Raw genomic sequence first — 19,400 nt, forward strand, 5'->3', positions numbered from 1 at the left:
AGGTCTATTTTTACTGAGGAGGTCACAAAACAGCTTTCGTAACTTTAACTCTTCAATGTATAGTCCGTACGAAATACGAACGAGAACCACATTGTATAATTTGTGGTATTTATGCAAAATTTAATCCATCATGATTTTTATATGATTTATATTATTAAATCATATTATTTTATATTTTATATTATACATTTTATATTAAATCATATAAATAATTTCAGAAGTATGTAAATATTTTTCTATTATATTTTTGTCATTTCTGACTGTATTTTAAAATTTATTGAATTAATTTAAATTTAATTACATTACACATTTAATTAGTCATTAAATTACTTTAATATTAATATTGCATCATTTTGCAGATCCCGAATATTTCGTTTGATTACCTTTTTATTGTATATTACTATTTTTATTTGATAAATTAGTAGTAATAAATTAATACCAAATAAAGTTTGGTAATGTAAAAATTATTTTTATAAGCACACAATTTTTAATTTAATAATGTGTATTTTTCGGGCAATTTGATATAAATAATAAAAAGAACTGCTAAGCAGTATAAACTTGTCAATAGGTATAAGTATAGATATAGTTGGATATTTTTCTGAAAAAAAAGAAAAAAAAGAAATAACTATTAAAAGAATATCAGAGTAAAAGATCAAGGTTATGTAAAGATTGTTTTGAAACTGTTGAATACCGTTCTAAAAAATAACTATACCCACCTCCTGTGGGTATTTGTTTATTTTTGTACCACATGGGATGTTAAAGACGAATGTTCTAGAAACAAGTGATCGTAAAAGTAGCATTCCGAGAGAGCTCGTAAGTTCCGTTTTATGGATCGTATTATGACACATAAATATAAGTTCTGCGAAGTTAACATCAACTTTATGGCGAACCAGGAGGGTCAAAGTTGTATACAATCTCATCGGGGATCTTAACACATTTTTAAGTTGCAGTATGCGAAGTAAAGGAATACTTCGCGCTGTGTTTTCTCGTTTAACATGACATTCGTCAAATTAATCAAACTGATTGATTTTGCGGATTTATTTGCAGTTACAGCGGAACTCCGTTTATATAAACTAAATTTTAGCAGTACATGATCTGTGTCCTGACCTAAATACTTTTATATTTATGTGAACTTCTATTTAATGAATGAAATATCATAGCCATACAGTGATCTGATGACTTTTTAACACATCTTAAGAGGGTGTTTTCTCGCTATATAGCGGTAGTTAGGTATTTGACAAGAAATATTACTTTGCGTAAGAATTACTCATCTTAATAATAAGCTTTGAATATACCACTTTGATAATAATAAGCACAAAACGTGTTTAGGCGTTTCCCTCTTAAGATGTGTTAAGAAAGGTGATAAAAGAAATTCTTTAATATTTCACTTACGTAGATTTTTAATTTCACCATTTCCCGGTTGTTGTACCATTGTTTCACCATTTAATGCTTGCAGCAAAGTATGAAATAAAAGATAATAAAAGTGGGAACTTCCACATGCTCGAGCACGTGTTTTGTTTGCGTCATCGAATAGCGAAATTCTTATCTGCAGCCTGACACACATGGGAATTGCAACGCTATCGCTTTCATTCATATTGTTGCATAAGAATTCATCAGATCATCAGATTATCCGAAGTTTATTCTTTCTGCACAAACAAGCTTTTCACAAAAGAATAATAGTTTGCTCAAACGAATGAATACCCACCATTTCAAATAGTTTATATTGTATTAATTTTGCAATGTTTCTACTGCGAACATAAATTTTAGTTTTTTTTGTATCTTATTCCCATATGCATTATTCCCAACAAATTGTTCTGTAGAGTTTTTCGAGCCTGTTAATTGTTCCTCGCGTGCATTTTTCATGTACAGCGTCAATTATCCGAACCAGTGTTTCAACATCGCTATCTCCATCAGTCATCGATAATCCAAAGAAAAATTAAAGATTACTTTAAAAAATAAGTTTTGTTAATATTAACTGTATACGTATGATTTCTAGACTGCAAGTCTTTAGGCAAAATCAAAGTTGACTGCATCAGTTGTGTAAGATAGAAGTCAAATAGGAAGTCAATATACATATATATTATCTTAATTATATGGCCGCCACTGCACATAATCTTATTTTTAGCCTTTAATCTACACTCTAACCTATTCTTTTCTAAATTATTATCTGTTTTGTACTCTATGTTTTATCTCCAGTTACTCTATCATTTGTTTCGACACAGGAATTGCCTGACTTTCCATTTCTTGAACAATATGGTATTCTTATTTTTAACTCCGTTCTATTTATTGCACCATTTTATGGCACGATAAAAACATGAATATGTATTTCTTCTTTTTAATATTTTTAGTAAATTCTAAGTGATGTAATAATATTCTGAAATTTTTCCGGTATCTTCACTGTTCCGTGTTTCATTTATCCACTTTTGCCATAAATGCGTAAAAGCTACAGTTTAATAATTACACATGTAGTACATACGTATGTTTTGAGTAATAATCATATTTCAAATTACAGTTGTAATACTCTGTATTGAATAAATAGTTTTCGTTCGAATAATTCGATTAGTCCAATTAGTCAAAATTAAATCGGTTAATTGACACTGATATATTGACGTGTTAAAATCAATAAATAAGTCATATACAAATCAATAAATAAATCATATATAAACCAATTATTATTATTTTTATTATTATTATCTTAAATTAAATTTGAATAGGATGATTCTGCAGGTGTATAACTCCTTTCCCTAACTTTTCGTTTTTGATAAAAATAAGCTCAGCTATTGAAGCTAATTCGTAATTTGTAATTTCAAAAGCCCAATAAAATGCAGAAGAAATTAAGTGATGTAGGATAATTACATGTAATTGTATGTAATGGCGGTCTTGATACCAGTTTCTTTAAAAAAGAGAGTAATTAAAATCTGAAAGATTTAACGTGCGTCTCATGTTATCGCATTCGCTAAGAGCTTAAAGTTTCCTTCAGCATCGATATATATTCATCGAAGTAATTACTTAATGCAAAAGGAACTGCATAGACTCTTATGAAAAACGATTGAATCTTTTAAAGGAAGAGGCCCACTTTACATGTATATGTAAATATATAAAGTTTCATGAAGCAATTATTTAAGGAAAATATTTTTAAACGCTGACCGTAATGACGAATCATTATATTACCTACATCTTGCAATTGGTACGGAACATTTTTATTTTGCATAAAAATTCACAGTGTAATGATTATTCATGTATGTTGATCATTCATTGTATGTTTCTCTCCATTTGCTAATTGCCTCTAGAAAGTATTGATAAATAAGTTGACCTGCAATACGTTCAACTAAATAATTCTGAATAATGTCATAGTTTAATTCATTTAAAATTATAAAGGATAATACAAACAATTTTGATACTGTTTGAAAAACGTTCCACCGTCTGTGTGCATTACTATGCAAAAAATGTTTTTTACTAAAAGCATTTATATATGTATACTATATTTATTCGTAGAACATGCAGTCACTGTTTACCAAGGAAAATCTACGACACCCGTTAGATGAAATCCAAAATTTGACCATTTCAGAAATCAAATCGTTATCACAGCGACGAATTTTCATCCATTGAATGAGTAAATTAAATCCGATGAATTTTGTAATTTCGCATGCTCAAAGGGTCTTTTAAGCGCTCGCCACGATCAAAGTGCGTATTATGCACCAGCGAGCCTTTCTTTTTTCCGCGCTTGTTCCCCCATCAAGAATCAAAAGTAAGGTCCAAAAAGGATGGAGGAAACTGCGTGCAAAAATAGTTACGACGATAGGACCAGAGTAAGCGAACGGATGGAGAAAGGGGAGAGACGAGAGGAGAATAAGATCGTTGATTGCAGACTGCAAGGTTCTGCTTGGGCTCGAAGGTAGTAATGGGACTAAGCTAATCGAGACGACCCTGAAAGAACGTCTTAAACGCAGTGTTTAGGATATCAATATCTCTCAGATCTCATTTAACTTTTTTAATTTTCCCCTTTGCGGTCGCGCGAGGATTTCCTCTTTACGGAAAGTATTAAGAAAATTTTCCTCAGAAAGCTTGATTATCTATCAAATTCTCTAATAATAGGAAAATGGAGAGTACGTCTTAATCTTTTGTCATGTACATAAGCAAATTATATGTTTGCAACTTCTGAAATAAGATACGCAGTTCTGATGTCATCAGTATGTCGATACTCGTCCTCAAATGGTTACTGTATTTCTTGGAAAAGAAAACCTACAATCTAAAGTCAAAATAATATTAATATAAAATTGTAAATGCATGCAGAGGATAAATATACAAAATTGTTATATGCTCTAACATGATAATAATCAAATTTTCAATCATTTCAAACCTTCAAATGCTGGATAATCGAGTAGTATGTAGTGACACAATTATCAAATTAGTGAGAAAAATACATACTTAGCAGTGTCAATTGCAACGATTCTAACTTCTATGTAATTCTATACAATAGTTTAAACATAGTTTTGTAAGCAATTTTTCATGTATTAACGAGTATGTATATATGAAGGATTTAAAAATCCAGATGCATTATTTTCAGCTAATTGAAATTAGTGAAACAGGAAATTAATGCCTATGCAGCTCCTATATCTTGCAATTTATGCACACAACTTTCATTTCCCATAAAAATTCGCAATCTAGTTGTTACATATTGTATATATACAAGTAAGAATAAATAGTTAACATTTAATTATATATGTACAACATTATTATATAATTTAATTATATGTACAATAGGATCTTGATTATCTGACGTATAAATTCACTTTTAAACAAATATGTTTCATATGTGTGTAAATAACAAACCACTTACGGTCCGAATTTTTATACTGAAATACAACAATTTTGATAACCAGAAAATATTAGTCCCCAGATATAATTCAACGATGACTTTTTAATTTTTAAATGAATTGAATTTACCTCACCATGTGAATTAAATGTTGAAAATTACTATGTATAACTTTCCAGATTAGGAAAATTAAGAGAATTAACCGTGGCTAAAAATGAAATTAGGTTTAAAAGCATGATAAATGCTACAGGTGACCCATGTGTATATAACACTATTAATTGTAAAAATCAGTAAAGATTTATTCAGGCTAGTTCGGATAATCGAAGATCTATTGTATTTTGGTTTTCGAAGACTATTGTGTTATTGCTGTTCATTATTCCTTGAATACTGTGGTCGCTCGATAAGTGAGAAACTGGAATCTTCTCTGAATCTGAATTTTTTTTTCATATTTATCGAATACACACGTGCATTCGCTGGACATTTTTCTCATAACTGTAGCTGTGCTCATTTTTACATGAATCTGACATTAGTTTATAGTTAGACTTTAGTCAAATCGATAGAGAATAACTAACACCGTACGAATCCTTAGCAGAAACAGTGAACGTTAGACATTTAACGTCTAGACGTTACGTTTCGTAACACTTACAAACACGTGCAAAAGTGAGGTCACTTAGGGACCCGGATACGTGTATTTTCCGTGCCATTCAATAATTGTTACATTTCCTGTAATTCAGTTAAAATTATTTTTGGAAAAGAATGAAAAGCCTCTGAGAATGTTTAAAATGTCGATAACATATATATTTTTGTCTAATTAACAAGTTTAAGAACTGTTGTGTTCAAATTTCATTCTATAGTTTTGACTTGAATATACAGTGTGACTCTAAAAAGTATTCATACATTTTTAAGACGGAATAACATTTTTTCAAATTGGACCGAATTTCTTTTTGATATTTGAGGGTTTACTAGACAATGTCTAAACAAAATTGTGTAAAATTTGAAATTAGTTTGAATAAGAAAAAAAATATTAAGAAATGTTGCTTTTTATATATTTTTCCATTTCTTATAGTCCTATTAAGAAACCCATGTTTAGTAAATTAAAGTTCCTGCTTCGTCGTCATTTCGAAATACATAAACAATAATATATAATTTTTATGAAATATTCTGAACTAGAAAAGTAATTATAATGGAAAAGTTTGCTTTGTCAACTAAAATATTACTCGTTACAATAAGAAAATAAAAATGCAATTAGACCTTGTTAATTTCTATATTTTGTTGCAATTCGAAGATCATACATCATAACGGCATAAAGATCCTAAGTCTGGTTATATTTTCCAGGATTGAAACTCGATAACACGCATCTGAAGACCAAGACATGAGTGTATTAAGTCAATTTTTCCAAAAAAATTACACTTTAAATTTTATTCCGTTTTAAGTAATTTAATCTCTAATTATAATAATGAAACAATGATATCAATCAACAAAATGGTATATCCTTCATCAGGATCACAAAAATTATATACGTGTATAGTTTATTTTTCTGATGTCCACAGTTCGAAAAGTGTAACTTAACATTCGCAATTGAAATTAATTGTCAGAAACTAAATAGTCAAATGACAATATTTCGATTCTAGGTGCAAATGGACCCTCTGGCTCTTGGTTCGAAATATGTAGAAAAACTGAGAATTTAGAAGTCAATCTGTGCAAATCTCATTCTTTTCCTTATCTGCAAATAAGTGCTTTATATTCTTGAACAACCATATCCCCAAAGCAACCATTCCTCCATTAATTTCATCTTTCATGGTTAGAGACTTAAATCCACTAAATCCACTTATGCAACTCGCAACAATCAGAAACCGATATTATATCTGCCTGTTCTTAACAGTAATCCCACCGAGTCGATCAAAATGAAAAGCTTCACGTTTTCATCTGCAAAATGTTGAAATTATAAAGGTTAAAATTTAGGAAAAGATTGATTAAATTTTCTAAATCAAGCATGCATTACGATAAAAATGGCAAAATGTCTAAATAAAACTTTAAATATCTGTTATAACAAAAATGGTAAAATTTCTAAATAAAACTCTAGATATCTGTTATAATAAAAATGGCAAAATACTTCAATAAACATACGTATCCATTATAATAAAAATGGCAAAATGTCTAAATAAATCTTGTCGATCTTCTAAAGTAATCTACGTTGTGCACGTACAGATTATCATAAGTTTAGTATTAAAAAATTCGTCCTTGAAGAGGTCAATCGCAGAATGACCGAAACTCTCTCGAAAAAAAAGAACGATTTGCTCGAGCACACGCGGCGAGAAGGTGTCGAGTAGCCATCGCTACTCGATGGAAACGTTGCCAGACGGCAGGGTCTGTACCTTCGTCGGCGGCGGAATTGGGTGGGACGAGGGGAGGCAAGGGAGCTTTAGGCGGCGGTGAAGGAGAGGAACAAGGGGACATCGTACGCATCCCCCACCGGTACATCACCGAAAAGCACTGCGTGAGGACGCACAGCATAGCCTGAGAGGTCGTCGAACCCGGCAGCGGTGGCCACGTGTATCCACGGGGAATATCCCATCCTTTTACCGCGAAGGGCGTGTGTAGCGTCAGTACCGTCAGTAGCGTGAGATGCGATCGGGCCGCGTGGTGGGGAACAATAGACGCGCATTGGCGAGCCACCAAGGCGAACGGAGGCGGAGGAGGAACGGCTACACGTGGCCGTTCCGTTTCCGATCTCCTACATAAATCACTGAATGCAATGACCTGCAATTCGCCACTCTTTACATTCCAATCAATTCTTATTTTTCTGTTTACCCCTTTTTTGGTTTTGCTTTAGCTCTAACAATATTCATATTTTCGTTTGACTTCGTAATTGAAGTCAATCGATAGGAGTTTGAATTTTCTCTGACGTCTGAAGTAAATAGTTGAAAATCATTTCTTATGCGATTGCAAAATTTGTAAAGTTATAGTGATTTAAAGGTCCCAACGTTTCTGACAACGTGCAAGTCATGGTACGTTATCTCGCTAATTGTCATTGTTTTTACATTACCTGGATATGGGGGGGGGGGGGTAAATTTGCATTATCTGGATGGTAAAATATGATCTGAAAATTGTCAATAGAGTATTCTATTTAGACTTTTGTGACGTACATGCAAATGTATTGAGTTGTGCCAAAACTAATGCCATTTTTCCTCTCTTTTTCACTGAAGAATTTCATTTATTTGTAATCATTTAAATAAAGGTTAAAGATAGTTACAATACCAAAAAATGAAAATATCTGTTAACACGTTTGCTATCAGCAATAATAGCTTGCATAGTTATATTTATTAATAGGAAGACAGTCGAGAGTAAAATATACAATTTATTTCTAGATCAACTTACACTACAAGTGCATGATATTTGAAACTATTTATTATTATATTTATCTTGAAGCGAATATTTTGAAACCTGGATAGAAATTAACCACAAAAGACAAAACCGTATTGTTTTGAAAATAATTAACTTTCGGATTCATATTTATCGGTGCTGCTGTGAATGAACTTCTCGTGTGTTGGGCATGAGTGACAAATGTTTAGTAAAGCACAGGAAAGATCGAATGACTGTTTGCGATCGAGAAACGGTTTCGACAGAAATAGTATCCGGGTGGATTCCTAAATTGCACGTGGTGTTTTAGGTACAATAGAAGTCTGTGATCGAAAATAGCGTGATCGAAGTCTTTAATAGTATATTTGCCGATCTGTTGTATACATGTTCCTACCAAATTAATTTTATGATCATTATTAGAAAAAGTAGAAATCAATTGCGGAGAAATGATTAAATTTCGAAAATAATTTTAACCCTTCCACAGTGTACATAAATTTAAAACGTCATAATTAAAAACGTCATATCAACCTAATACACGGTCTATGTCGTACAACGAAACACCATAGATATACCTAGATTGCGAATTTGCATGCAAAATGAAAATTACTTTCATTATTTTATTATTTCATCGAGCTGAAAATAGTGCAACAGTATTTTGAAATTCTTTAAATGTTTCCACTGTTATTTGATTTACTCATTTTTGTTATAAATGCATAAAATCCGCAGTCTCTTTTCATAACAACGTTACCCGAAATTTAATAACAATGTTAACGAAAAATATTTTCAACATGCATATATTTGAAAATAAATATATTTTCATAAATAAATTTTCATTATATGTTCGGATGAAAATCTGAAAAACGTGATTTTGTATGAAATATCTTTCCCTTCTATCGTTTCAAAATATTCGAACGTTTGGTCCAATTTTTGGAAAGTTAATCCGTTTTAAAGCTCTCCACATACACATTTTTTCCACGACTGTATATGTTTTAATCAAAATGGCGAAAAAAGTCTATCCAGCCTTGTCATTCTTATACAGAAATGCACGTCACTTTCAATGCTCGATAGATTCAGTTATAATTGCGTATGTCTGGGTATTTACTATTTGCGCTAGAACTCCATTTCCTTCTATCAATGACGCAACTGTTAGTCATATTTCCAGCAACAGGCCTATACAGTTTTCCAATAGACGTGTTCAACGTGTCTAACGATAATTCTCAAGTGAACACACGTGTATGCGTCCATTTGCGCGTTACTTCCTAAATCCTGCTTTTATCTTGATCCGTAGTAAGTACTGTACGGCATGAGGTCGCAAAATGCTGTGGCTCTAGTTATACCGTTTTATCTTTCAATAGCAACACTGACACGGTAAAAAATATTAGATCCATGGAACTTTTCAAAGTACATATTACCATCACTACACTCCGGTTCTTTACGCATTTATGATAAAAATGACTAACAATAAGTGGAATAGCAATCGATGAAGACCAGCTATGTGATTAAAACTTAACGACGATTTAGCACAGCTTATAATACGTCATGTTTTAAAGTGTACATAATTATTTTTAATGGTTATGTATATGCAATATAAAGAAACTTATTCAAACATGCAGATCATTTCTTTCCTATCAGCCTTATCACGTGTGGGTGTTTATTGTCTCGAATTACAGAACTGAAAGTTAATATTACAAAATTCAAATCTTCGTACAAATTGGTTTCGTAAAAGATAACTAATCATCGGTTATCAGTGGCTTTTGCGCATCGTTTGAACTTGCCAGCTTTCTTTTCTGACGCGGTGAGATCAAAGGCGGCGATGTAGGCTCGTTGCTAAACGATATTGATAAATGAACCAAGTTTACACACGTGGCTCATTTTTGTTTCAATCTACGCCACGTACATACATTCTATTTGTGACTTATAGATGTTAGAAATCGTAGTGGCACGTTTTAGTCAAATTTATAGTATATTTGAATAATCTCACATAATAATATATCGCTCTTTTTCTATCACAATTGTTCTAAATTTAGGTAATCTTTATTTATACCATTTATACAGACATTAAACTGATTTATGTACGTACATATTAGAATTATTAAACCAGTTTATGCAGTATGTTTATACAGCCTAATTGTAAGAGTATCCACCAGTTTTTTCTGGCACCTTCGATAATCTTGTAAAACTTGTTCAAGACAAAAGTTAATTGCTTCTACTGAGCTTAATATTTATGGTGATTACAAATGTTTTCATTTTCAAAATTTCTTAATTTAAATGTTTTAAAGGAAAACATTTATAATTAATAATATTCCCTGTAAAATTGCTTTAGTAAGTGAAAATTATGTATTTTTATTTTACATTTATCTTCTAACTACTAATTTTGTGAATTACTAACGCAGCATTAATTAATCTGTTCTCGTCATTTAAACTTTGATCTGTAATAGTTATTATTAAAAATAGAACTTGGTTTACAGTTTTCTTACGTAATAGTCTGTTTGCGTACTTGACAGGCTGTCGTCCACCCACGCTGGTAATTGATATTCACTTTGTCTCCGGTTCCTTGGCAATTAAGAAGAAATTACTAAGATCCCTGCTCGATTATGTATGTAGTTAGCATTCTTAAAACCTATACATATATTCCATTAATTTTCCGTACAAAATGCCTGGTTTATAGAAATGCGTTTTACATAAAATTATTACTAACTTTGTTCTTAATAAGAAGTCACGTTACATTTTAATGGATTATAATTAGTGCAACGGTTATTGTTAAAATTTTGTAAAAGGTAGAAGTCCATTGTTTTATAAATTAATTTTATGTTGTATCAATATAGTATTAAATTCACTCTGTAAAAACTCTGCTGCAAAACATTATTACATTTAATAGAATGAATGGAATAAATATAACTGTGAAAGCTATTAATGCTAGTAGCGAATGAGTTGACTGATATATTTACATTTTGGTATACTGCTAATATTTTTAACACTTAATTAGTATACTGAAGTCATTCGTGACCCCAAACATTGTATTTCTATTACATTTTGCTTTAAAACTTCCATTTCCCATGTTTTTATGATTATAAAGTTTCAAGAATAAAACATTTTAATTATACTATATTTTAATCTTGTAAACTTTTTAATATTTTTAGTAATAGGCTTTAGATTTCGAGTCTCTTATAACCCCAGTATATCAGTAATTTTTGTAAATATAATAATATCAATTCAGGGTTAAATAATTCGAGTTGAACTTATTAAAGGACATTCAGAGTAACCAATAGCGAAACGCGTGATTTAAATTCTGCGAACAGATTACGTATCGCTGTAACACGATCATTTTGTGGATGATAAATGTCGAATGTACCTCGTGCAAGATTTTGAACAGCTTGCGGCACGGTAATAAATAATCGATAATGCTGTCACGTGGCCATTTCTGTCATTCTTATGAGCTTGTGATATCGACAGCCTCTGCAGACTTGAGTGGAATAATAAGATTCTTTTTTCTCAAAACGCTCGACACGTGGCGCGGCACACCGCCTGCATTAGGTCTTTGTAAACGACCTGATATCATTTTTATAAGCCTGAAGTGACTATTATACAACGTAATTTGTGCATCGATTATAATAATGTATTATATTTACTCTTACACTGTTTAATCAAACTAATATCTCCGGAACTTATATTACTTTCAAAACGGTTTCAACGCTGTATTATTTACAGTATATGTAATTTGTAAAATTATGCTCCCATAATGTTGAAAGTTCTATCACATGTGTTAATGAATAAAGTAGATTAACAATAACAATTTTTATCTCTTTTTTTAACTTGTGCATGAAAACAGTTTCACTAGTAATGTAATATTTAAATTATAGGTTGACCAACGCTTTTAAATCCTATTTTCACAAAGCCATGTCATTTTGTATATTGTTATAATAAACTGAACAATTTCAACACTGTAGTAGAGAATCGATAAATCAAAATTGGAATGAATACAATATTTTTCTCTGAAGTAGTTTTCAATTGGTTACTCATTTATCATCTCTAAATGATTACACATATTAGTACACATAGTGAATATTCATTCTTACCTTTATTTTATATATAATTATTATATATATATATATATATATATAAAGGCCTACTACAGATTTTATACTCGGTTGTTCACGAATAACACTGTTGTTTATCTTATTTTAAATAATCGAAAAATCATTTTTAATAGACAACAATATCACGAAAATTAAGATTCATATTTGTTTATGCTTTAATTTTTATAATATTAATAAAATTCAAACTATGCATGGTAATTCCGTGATATCACTATTATACAATCCTTAATTACTCCATGTATAGGATGCAAAAATAAATACATTTTCTATCTTAAAAGATCAAATCAAACGACGGTATTCTCGAAATGTAATCTCTTAGCTTATTAATTGCAATTGGATAATTAGTATTTTCGTAATTCGAATTCTTCTCAGGAGAATCGTACGCAAACGGCTGCGATTAAAATTATCGTATGTCGTTGGGCAGCTATTGTTATCAGCATGAAATGCGTGCGATCATTTTCTCATGCAAGCATAATCGTGATGACGTTATTTTTAACCAAAAGTTTTCACGGTGGCACGTGTCGACGTTGCGATCCGTCGATAACAGGACGAAAGATCGCGATCGTTCGCACGAAAGTTGCATTCCACGTGTAGCAATCGGAAAAGGCCGTGAATAACTGGCAACGATAAATATAACCATCCGTTCCATTGAACTGTAAGCTCAGCACGTTCGTACGTGTATCGGTGAAATTTCTCTACTTTGCAACAGCACATTCGTGCCGCCGCTGCACAGTGGACTGGAAACCCGTTTTTCGTGACTAAAATTGAATTTTTATAGTTTCGTGTTTTGAACGAAATTTTTTATACATTAACCGATAACCATACCATGCTTCGAAACTCATAATATTAGCCATTTTAAATAATTATGTATGCGTGGATGTCAAAATTCAGAAATTCAAAATGAAGCCAATTATTCTAAGAATTTATTATGGAATATATATGTAACAAGTTTGAATGATTGTATAAAATATATATATACTATACAGTGGTGTGCATAATTATGGACTCAAAATAACTTTTACATTGTTATTGATATTTAAATGAAAATTTTTACAAAATACGAAAGATAAAAAATTGAATTTTGGTTACAAGTTATCGTCGCCAAGATTAGAGTACGATGCAACGTGGATAAACCAAATGTATACGGCACGTGCGCCCTTACTCAAGGCCACCCAATTCCCTCGCCGTTCTCCCCAGTTGCAACCCCTCTGCAATTCCACGGAGCTCCCCGTTTAGTCTTCACCGCCGCTCTTTGGGAAGTTATTCCTGACGGATGTCTGTATTGTTCGGCCGCCGCTTTGATCGGTTGCGAATATACCGACACACATCTGACACCTACAATATATCACGGCATCTCCCCTCGTGAATTATCACGACGTATTCGTCGCGAGTCAGAATTACCGTTAGGTTACTATTGTTCAGGACATAGGCACGTTGGCACGCACTAAACGCGAAAAATTACACGGATGAATAATATACGTAGACTTAATTGTGCAGAACAAAACAGTTATTTAGAGTATTTCATCTTTTTTTAAATCAACGAGCAATATTTTTGACATTCCCATGAAAAATGAATTGTTATTATAGTTTCATTTTGTAAAATGTATGCCATGTTTTCTGAAAATTTTGTCCTGCTAATATGTATTCTATATTGAGATATGTTATTTAAGATCTGTTCTGCTACCTTGGTTGCAAATTACCATTCATAAATATTTACATTTGTATCGACGAAATATATTCAACTTTTATATTTTAAATTCTACTTTCAATGTTTAGGCAAATAAATATAAATAGTTTATTTCACGAAAATAAATGGAAATTGGTATAATTGATCTTGTTTATAGTAACGTAACATAATAAGTTAGATAAATACAACGCCTCCTATGAAACTTATACAATAAGTTTTGTACAAGATATTTTTTTTTTATACAAATTATGCATTGTTAAGATCTGTGATAGATGCCGAAAGGCTAATACAATAATAGTCTCTATACATATAAGGTTTTTGTGTATGTTGTTTTATAATAAATATGTTCAGAGATTTTGTTAACATTTTTCTGTTATTCGATATATATATAATTATATTCGATAAATATCGTCCACAATTTGACTGTACTGCATTAAAAATGAAATATGTACTACGTATACGGTCATTACATAAAGAATACCTTGAGATATTTCGATATGAGGCGAATTATAGTCGGTATGAATTTGCTTGAAGCCACGCCAATTAATTTTTTCCTTTAGGGAAAGTTAAAAGCAGATGTTTACCAAAAGCAGCCTACCACTCCGGGAGGCATCAGAAATTGTATAATTATAAGTGGAGCTCGTGCTGCTTCATATTACATCAGAAGCGAGCGTGCAGTTTAAAATATGTATCGTCGTTAACGACGAACATTACTATCAACATATATGTCATGCACGTTACATTTACTGTTTTTAAATATTCATTTGATACATTTGAATGCATTTTATCTGCTACTAATTGCGATAGAGAAAATAAGAGGTACATTACGGTTTTCAGACATTTTTATACTGACTTAACAATCTTTTTTAACGCAAATTAGTATTCCTGACCTTTAAATTTGACTTGGTTTTTTATATAGAATAAATTGCAGAGCAATGGTTCAGTATTTTGAAAAATCAATGTATTGTAAAAATCGATGGATACATACGAAAAAATAAGAAAATATGTTTATAAAAATAAACACACAAGAAATCAAGAAAATCAAGAAAAGTTAACAAAATAATTATAGATCTTTTCACAAAAAACGAGAGATTACATAATTAGCTCAATTATGTTTAGGTTTATCTGAATTTAAAAAAAAATTACTTTTGCAGCTAGAGTTTCTTTTAACTCCAAGTTTTCATTTTGGATACTTTTTCTTCTTCTAGTATCTTTAAAGAGTGTTAGAATTGCAGCAGATTGGTATCATCATTTTCTAATTTGCGGAACTACTAGGGTTCAATTAATTTCAATTTACGGGCGACGTTAGGCAACGTTGAGGAAAATCATTTGTTCAATATATTGTAATAAAAATAAACGTCAAAACTTCATTAAAATTTAATGTCACGCTGTATGCGATCGACGCGACACGTATTCAATATAATTATACATATAGTGTAGTTTACACCCTTTTCATTAAATGAAGTGTAGTACGTTTATACAGTACGGTCCACATTAATTCCTGTTACTTCTGAGAAATTATTAAAATCGAAAAAATTCTGATACTCGTAACATTGGAAGAAAATTGTACGGCAAGGGATTAATAAATAATCAATATAGAGCGTGGTGCGGCGTGGAAGCTGTATGCGTCTATTAGCGTTAATCGTTCTTCCGTTAGAGCGTTTATCAGCGTGCCATTTCACGGGCACACGTGGTGCGACAAAATCCGAGGTCAAACCGGCCGCAGCCGGGCGTACAGGCAAGCAGAGTCGAGGGGAGACGAGAAGTCGTGTCGAGGTTCTCCGTTGCCTTCCTCCGGTGCAGACACGTGCACCAACGTCCATAGTAATCAGGTCATCGCCTGCATCGATCGCGTCGCCGACCGGTACGAGGGTGCACACGTGTAATTCATAGCCGAAGATACAGGCTGCACGCCATCGTTGCGTTGTTCCACCAGATGCTTCGGTGTCCTGTCTCTTCGGTCATGTGAAAGTTCAAGAAGCAATCGTCCCATCAACCCCACCGACCAATCAATATTCTTCCGTTTCGTCTGGTTCAATTTCCTCTATTCGATCAATATGAAGCTTTTTTTCATTAACCCATTTACATCTACAAGTGGAATGATCCCCGCGTGATTATTGTCAACTATCACCAATTGCGGAATAGTCCGCATTATGTAGTATGTAAGTACGTGGTGACAGTTAACTAATCTAGTAATTAATCTTGAAAATAGTTGACTAATTGGTCGATAATTTGCAATAATCACGCGCTCGGATTATTCCGCTTGCGGATGCAAATGGGTTAACACTAAGCCTATCGAGCACTAAAGGCGATTAACGCGTGTTGCTTCGGTTAACGTAGAATTAAGCTACGAGAAATGGAAGATGCAAGAATGTCCAGATTTCGGATTAATTGTTTGCAGTTTATAACAATAGAATATTGCACTTTTTTTCACTTATAATATTTTTAAAGTCGTTTAATAACTTGATAACTCTCTCTCTCTCTCTCTCTCTCTCTCTCTCTCTCTCTCTCTCTCTCTCAACTACGCAATATAAATTAATAACTTAATAACTTAACTCTTAGAGAGAGGACGAGAAATATTAAAAATATTTTCCTCACAGTACTAGGTCATGTATTAAAGACTTCAGTAATGTGAAAAATAAATGATGTATCTTTTGTTCATATGTTATGTACTACATCGTGAAATTATATGCTTGTAATTTGTTAAGTAAAATGTACAACCCTGTTAACCTAATACCATTTAATTTAATAGCTTTTAACTGAATAACTGGTAATGGTTGTGTAATTAAAAAGGTAGAGATATTTGATGATTGCACGAAGCAATTTTTATAGGAACATGTAACAGAAACGTCATCATGAGTACATTAAGAATACCCGGTCAATAATATTCCATTTTGATATGGATGGATACATTAAAATTAAAGTTAAAAACTCAACGACACGTAAAATTACAAGCATAACACTTATATAAACGTTACTGGAGAAGTGAATGTGCTTACGAGACACATTTCCAAGAGCGAAAATAGGTCGTGCTCATCCGTTTATTAGTGCGGAAGCATCGCTTTACGCTGCCACGAGGGAATTATTTATAAACGACGATCTCGGAGACGAGACTTTCACTTGTAAATATCTAATAATATCGCCACGAGCCAGTATTTCACACCTTGACCACGGTAGACACGTGTCTGCCATTGCAGTCACCTACTTGATGCATGGCAGTTATTTTAAAAGCATATTTTAACTACGGTCTGTGCAATCTTTTAAAGTAGTGATAATTAATGCTAAAGGACAAAGCACGCGCGTGTCAATCAAATTTGGATATTGGTAATTTTATATGTAAAAATTGGACTATTTTTCTTAATACCATCTTGCGGATTTTCTATGAACTGTAATTTCTCACAATTATATTGTATACAAGTGCCATTTATTACGGTTTGTATAGAACTGAATTAATGTAGAGTTATTCACAGAATTATTCTAATTATATAGAGTTGTTCACTTTATTAATGGATTTAGTCAATAAAAAGAAAAGCAAAGCCGGTGTTTTTTGTCAACAATTTTTTACTTCATTCACACATTATGAATGGCATGGGCCATAAATATTAGATCGTAAACGAAGTTATTGCGGTTTTTACACTTCGTTTCTGATTACAAAAGAAATGCACGAGACATTTCCTGATCAATTATACACATCGTAAAAATCATAAAGGAAACATAGAAATCGAGGGAAAAAAAACAAATTACCACGTAACGAAATTTAATATAAATAATTTTATATCTTTTACTACTTATTAAAATGTAATTCACTTAATTATTGATAAACTTGATACCAATTGAATATTACGATATTATAAAAATTAAATTAAATATATACGTGCATAGATATATGATAAAATAAAAATTAAATAACATATATATGTCAGGATACTGTTTATAAATTAATATAATAAAAATTGTATGGAAAATAAATTAGAGATAGCAAATATTTAAATTGTCCTGACATGTAATTAAAAATCTATTCTACATAGAAGAGATAATTGGAGCAGTGATATTTTCTTACGTTATATCATAAACGTCCAGCTAAACAAAAATAATTTTGTCCCATACAGTAATTTACACTACTGCAAATATTATACCGTAAAACAAAACTCTAAAAATGTACAACTTGATAAATGACAAATTGGCAAACGGAAAATTGATTTCTTTTTTATATATAACTCTGTTTACAATTTAAAATAACATATTTTAAATATCACAAAAAATAACTATAAGTCCGAATTATAAAGCTCTGAATGTACCATACGTAAACCCAGTTGAACCCAGTTTATTTGCTCGGATTGTCGAAATGTGAAGATTTACGTAGCGGTACTTTATTTTCCGAAGTATACGTTAGACTGTTAACACTTCTGAGCGTGTACTCGCGAGTAAACAAAGAGAACCTCAACAACTGTTTCTGTTAACATTCGTACTTAATTGATTTGATCTTCAAACAAACAATAACTATATCCATTTATTGTTTTCAAGTAGATATGACATTTTTTTTCTTTCTATCATTACAGATATCAATAGATAAACCCGACAAATACCCTGAAACTCTTTTTCCATAGTTAAAAATAAATTCCATATGAACATAAATTAAAAATTGTGGAGAAAACAAAAAACTTTTATTATTTCGGTTAATTTCATACCAACTGTTTCATATACCTGCTGGTGTTCTATTATTTGTTGTAACTTTAGCCATAGTTATAATTTTCGTTCATATGTCCGGCAGTATAATTGAAACTTCAAAATCCTTTGAAATTATTTTGTTTAAAATATAGCGTATCCACTGATAAAGTTGTCTTGCCAGGCTCGTTTGCATAGCAAAGCACATCACAACTTTGCATATTTAGGCCATCGATTGTCTACTACTCATCAAATTATACGGATGACTGGTATCGTTGTAAATCGCCGACACAACAATTATTGAATAAATTTCTGTTGCGAATGACACTTCGATAAGAAAAAAATAACAATCGAATGAATAGATTATCTTCGTGGTACAACCAAAAAGATTTTGATCTACGATCGAAAGATACAAGATCTACAATAGAATTCTTCCGTAAGAAAATTCAAGGAAATCAAATGTAATTTATTTTGAATAACAGTTGATAGCTGTCTTTTATCATTCATGCTTATAACTAATGACTTATTGAAGACAGTCTTTTCATAAGAACAAATAAGACTTGCATTTTGTATTCAAAATAGTAATATTTCAATTAATATATAATTTACAGAATTTTTTGAAAAATCTGAAATATATAACTACAAGTATAACAAAAAATTGGCTTCACTTGATAACCAGATTTTTCGATTATTTTAAAACAGTGTATGATCTGAGGCAGATATTTTAATGAAATAGGTTACTGCAACAAAATCTAGAGAGTACTACCTGTTATAA

General features: G+C 31.5%; 1 protein-coding gene across 2 annotated transcripts in view; it reads left to right on the plus strand.

Annotated features, from left to right (window-relative positions):
* The window catches only part of LOC117222838 (uncharacterized), a 28,913-nt gene that overhangs the window by 5,336 nt on the left and 4,177 nt on the right, over positions 1 to 19,400 (plus strand). The window contains exon 1 of one of the 2 annotated variants that reach the window (XM_033474803.2): positions 17,182 to 17,284. The exons of the other annotated variant lie outside the window; for it this stretch is intronic. Coding sequence (XP_033330694.1) covers positions 17,239 to 17,284 — 46 coding nt within the window. The 5' untranslated portion in view covers positions 17,182 to 17,238. Of the gene's footprint in view, positions 1 to 17,181; positions 17,285 to 19,400 lie in introns of those variants that run through there. 2 annotated transcript variants of the gene reach the window in all.

This window comes from Megalopta genalis, chromosome 17, assembly GCF_051020955.1.
Source record: "Megalopta genalis isolate 19385.01 chromosome 17, iyMegGena1_principal, whole genome shotgun sequence".
Classification (NCBI taxonomy): domain Eukaryota; kingdom Metazoa; phylum Arthropoda; class Insecta; order Hymenoptera; family Halictidae; genus Megalopta; species Megalopta genalis.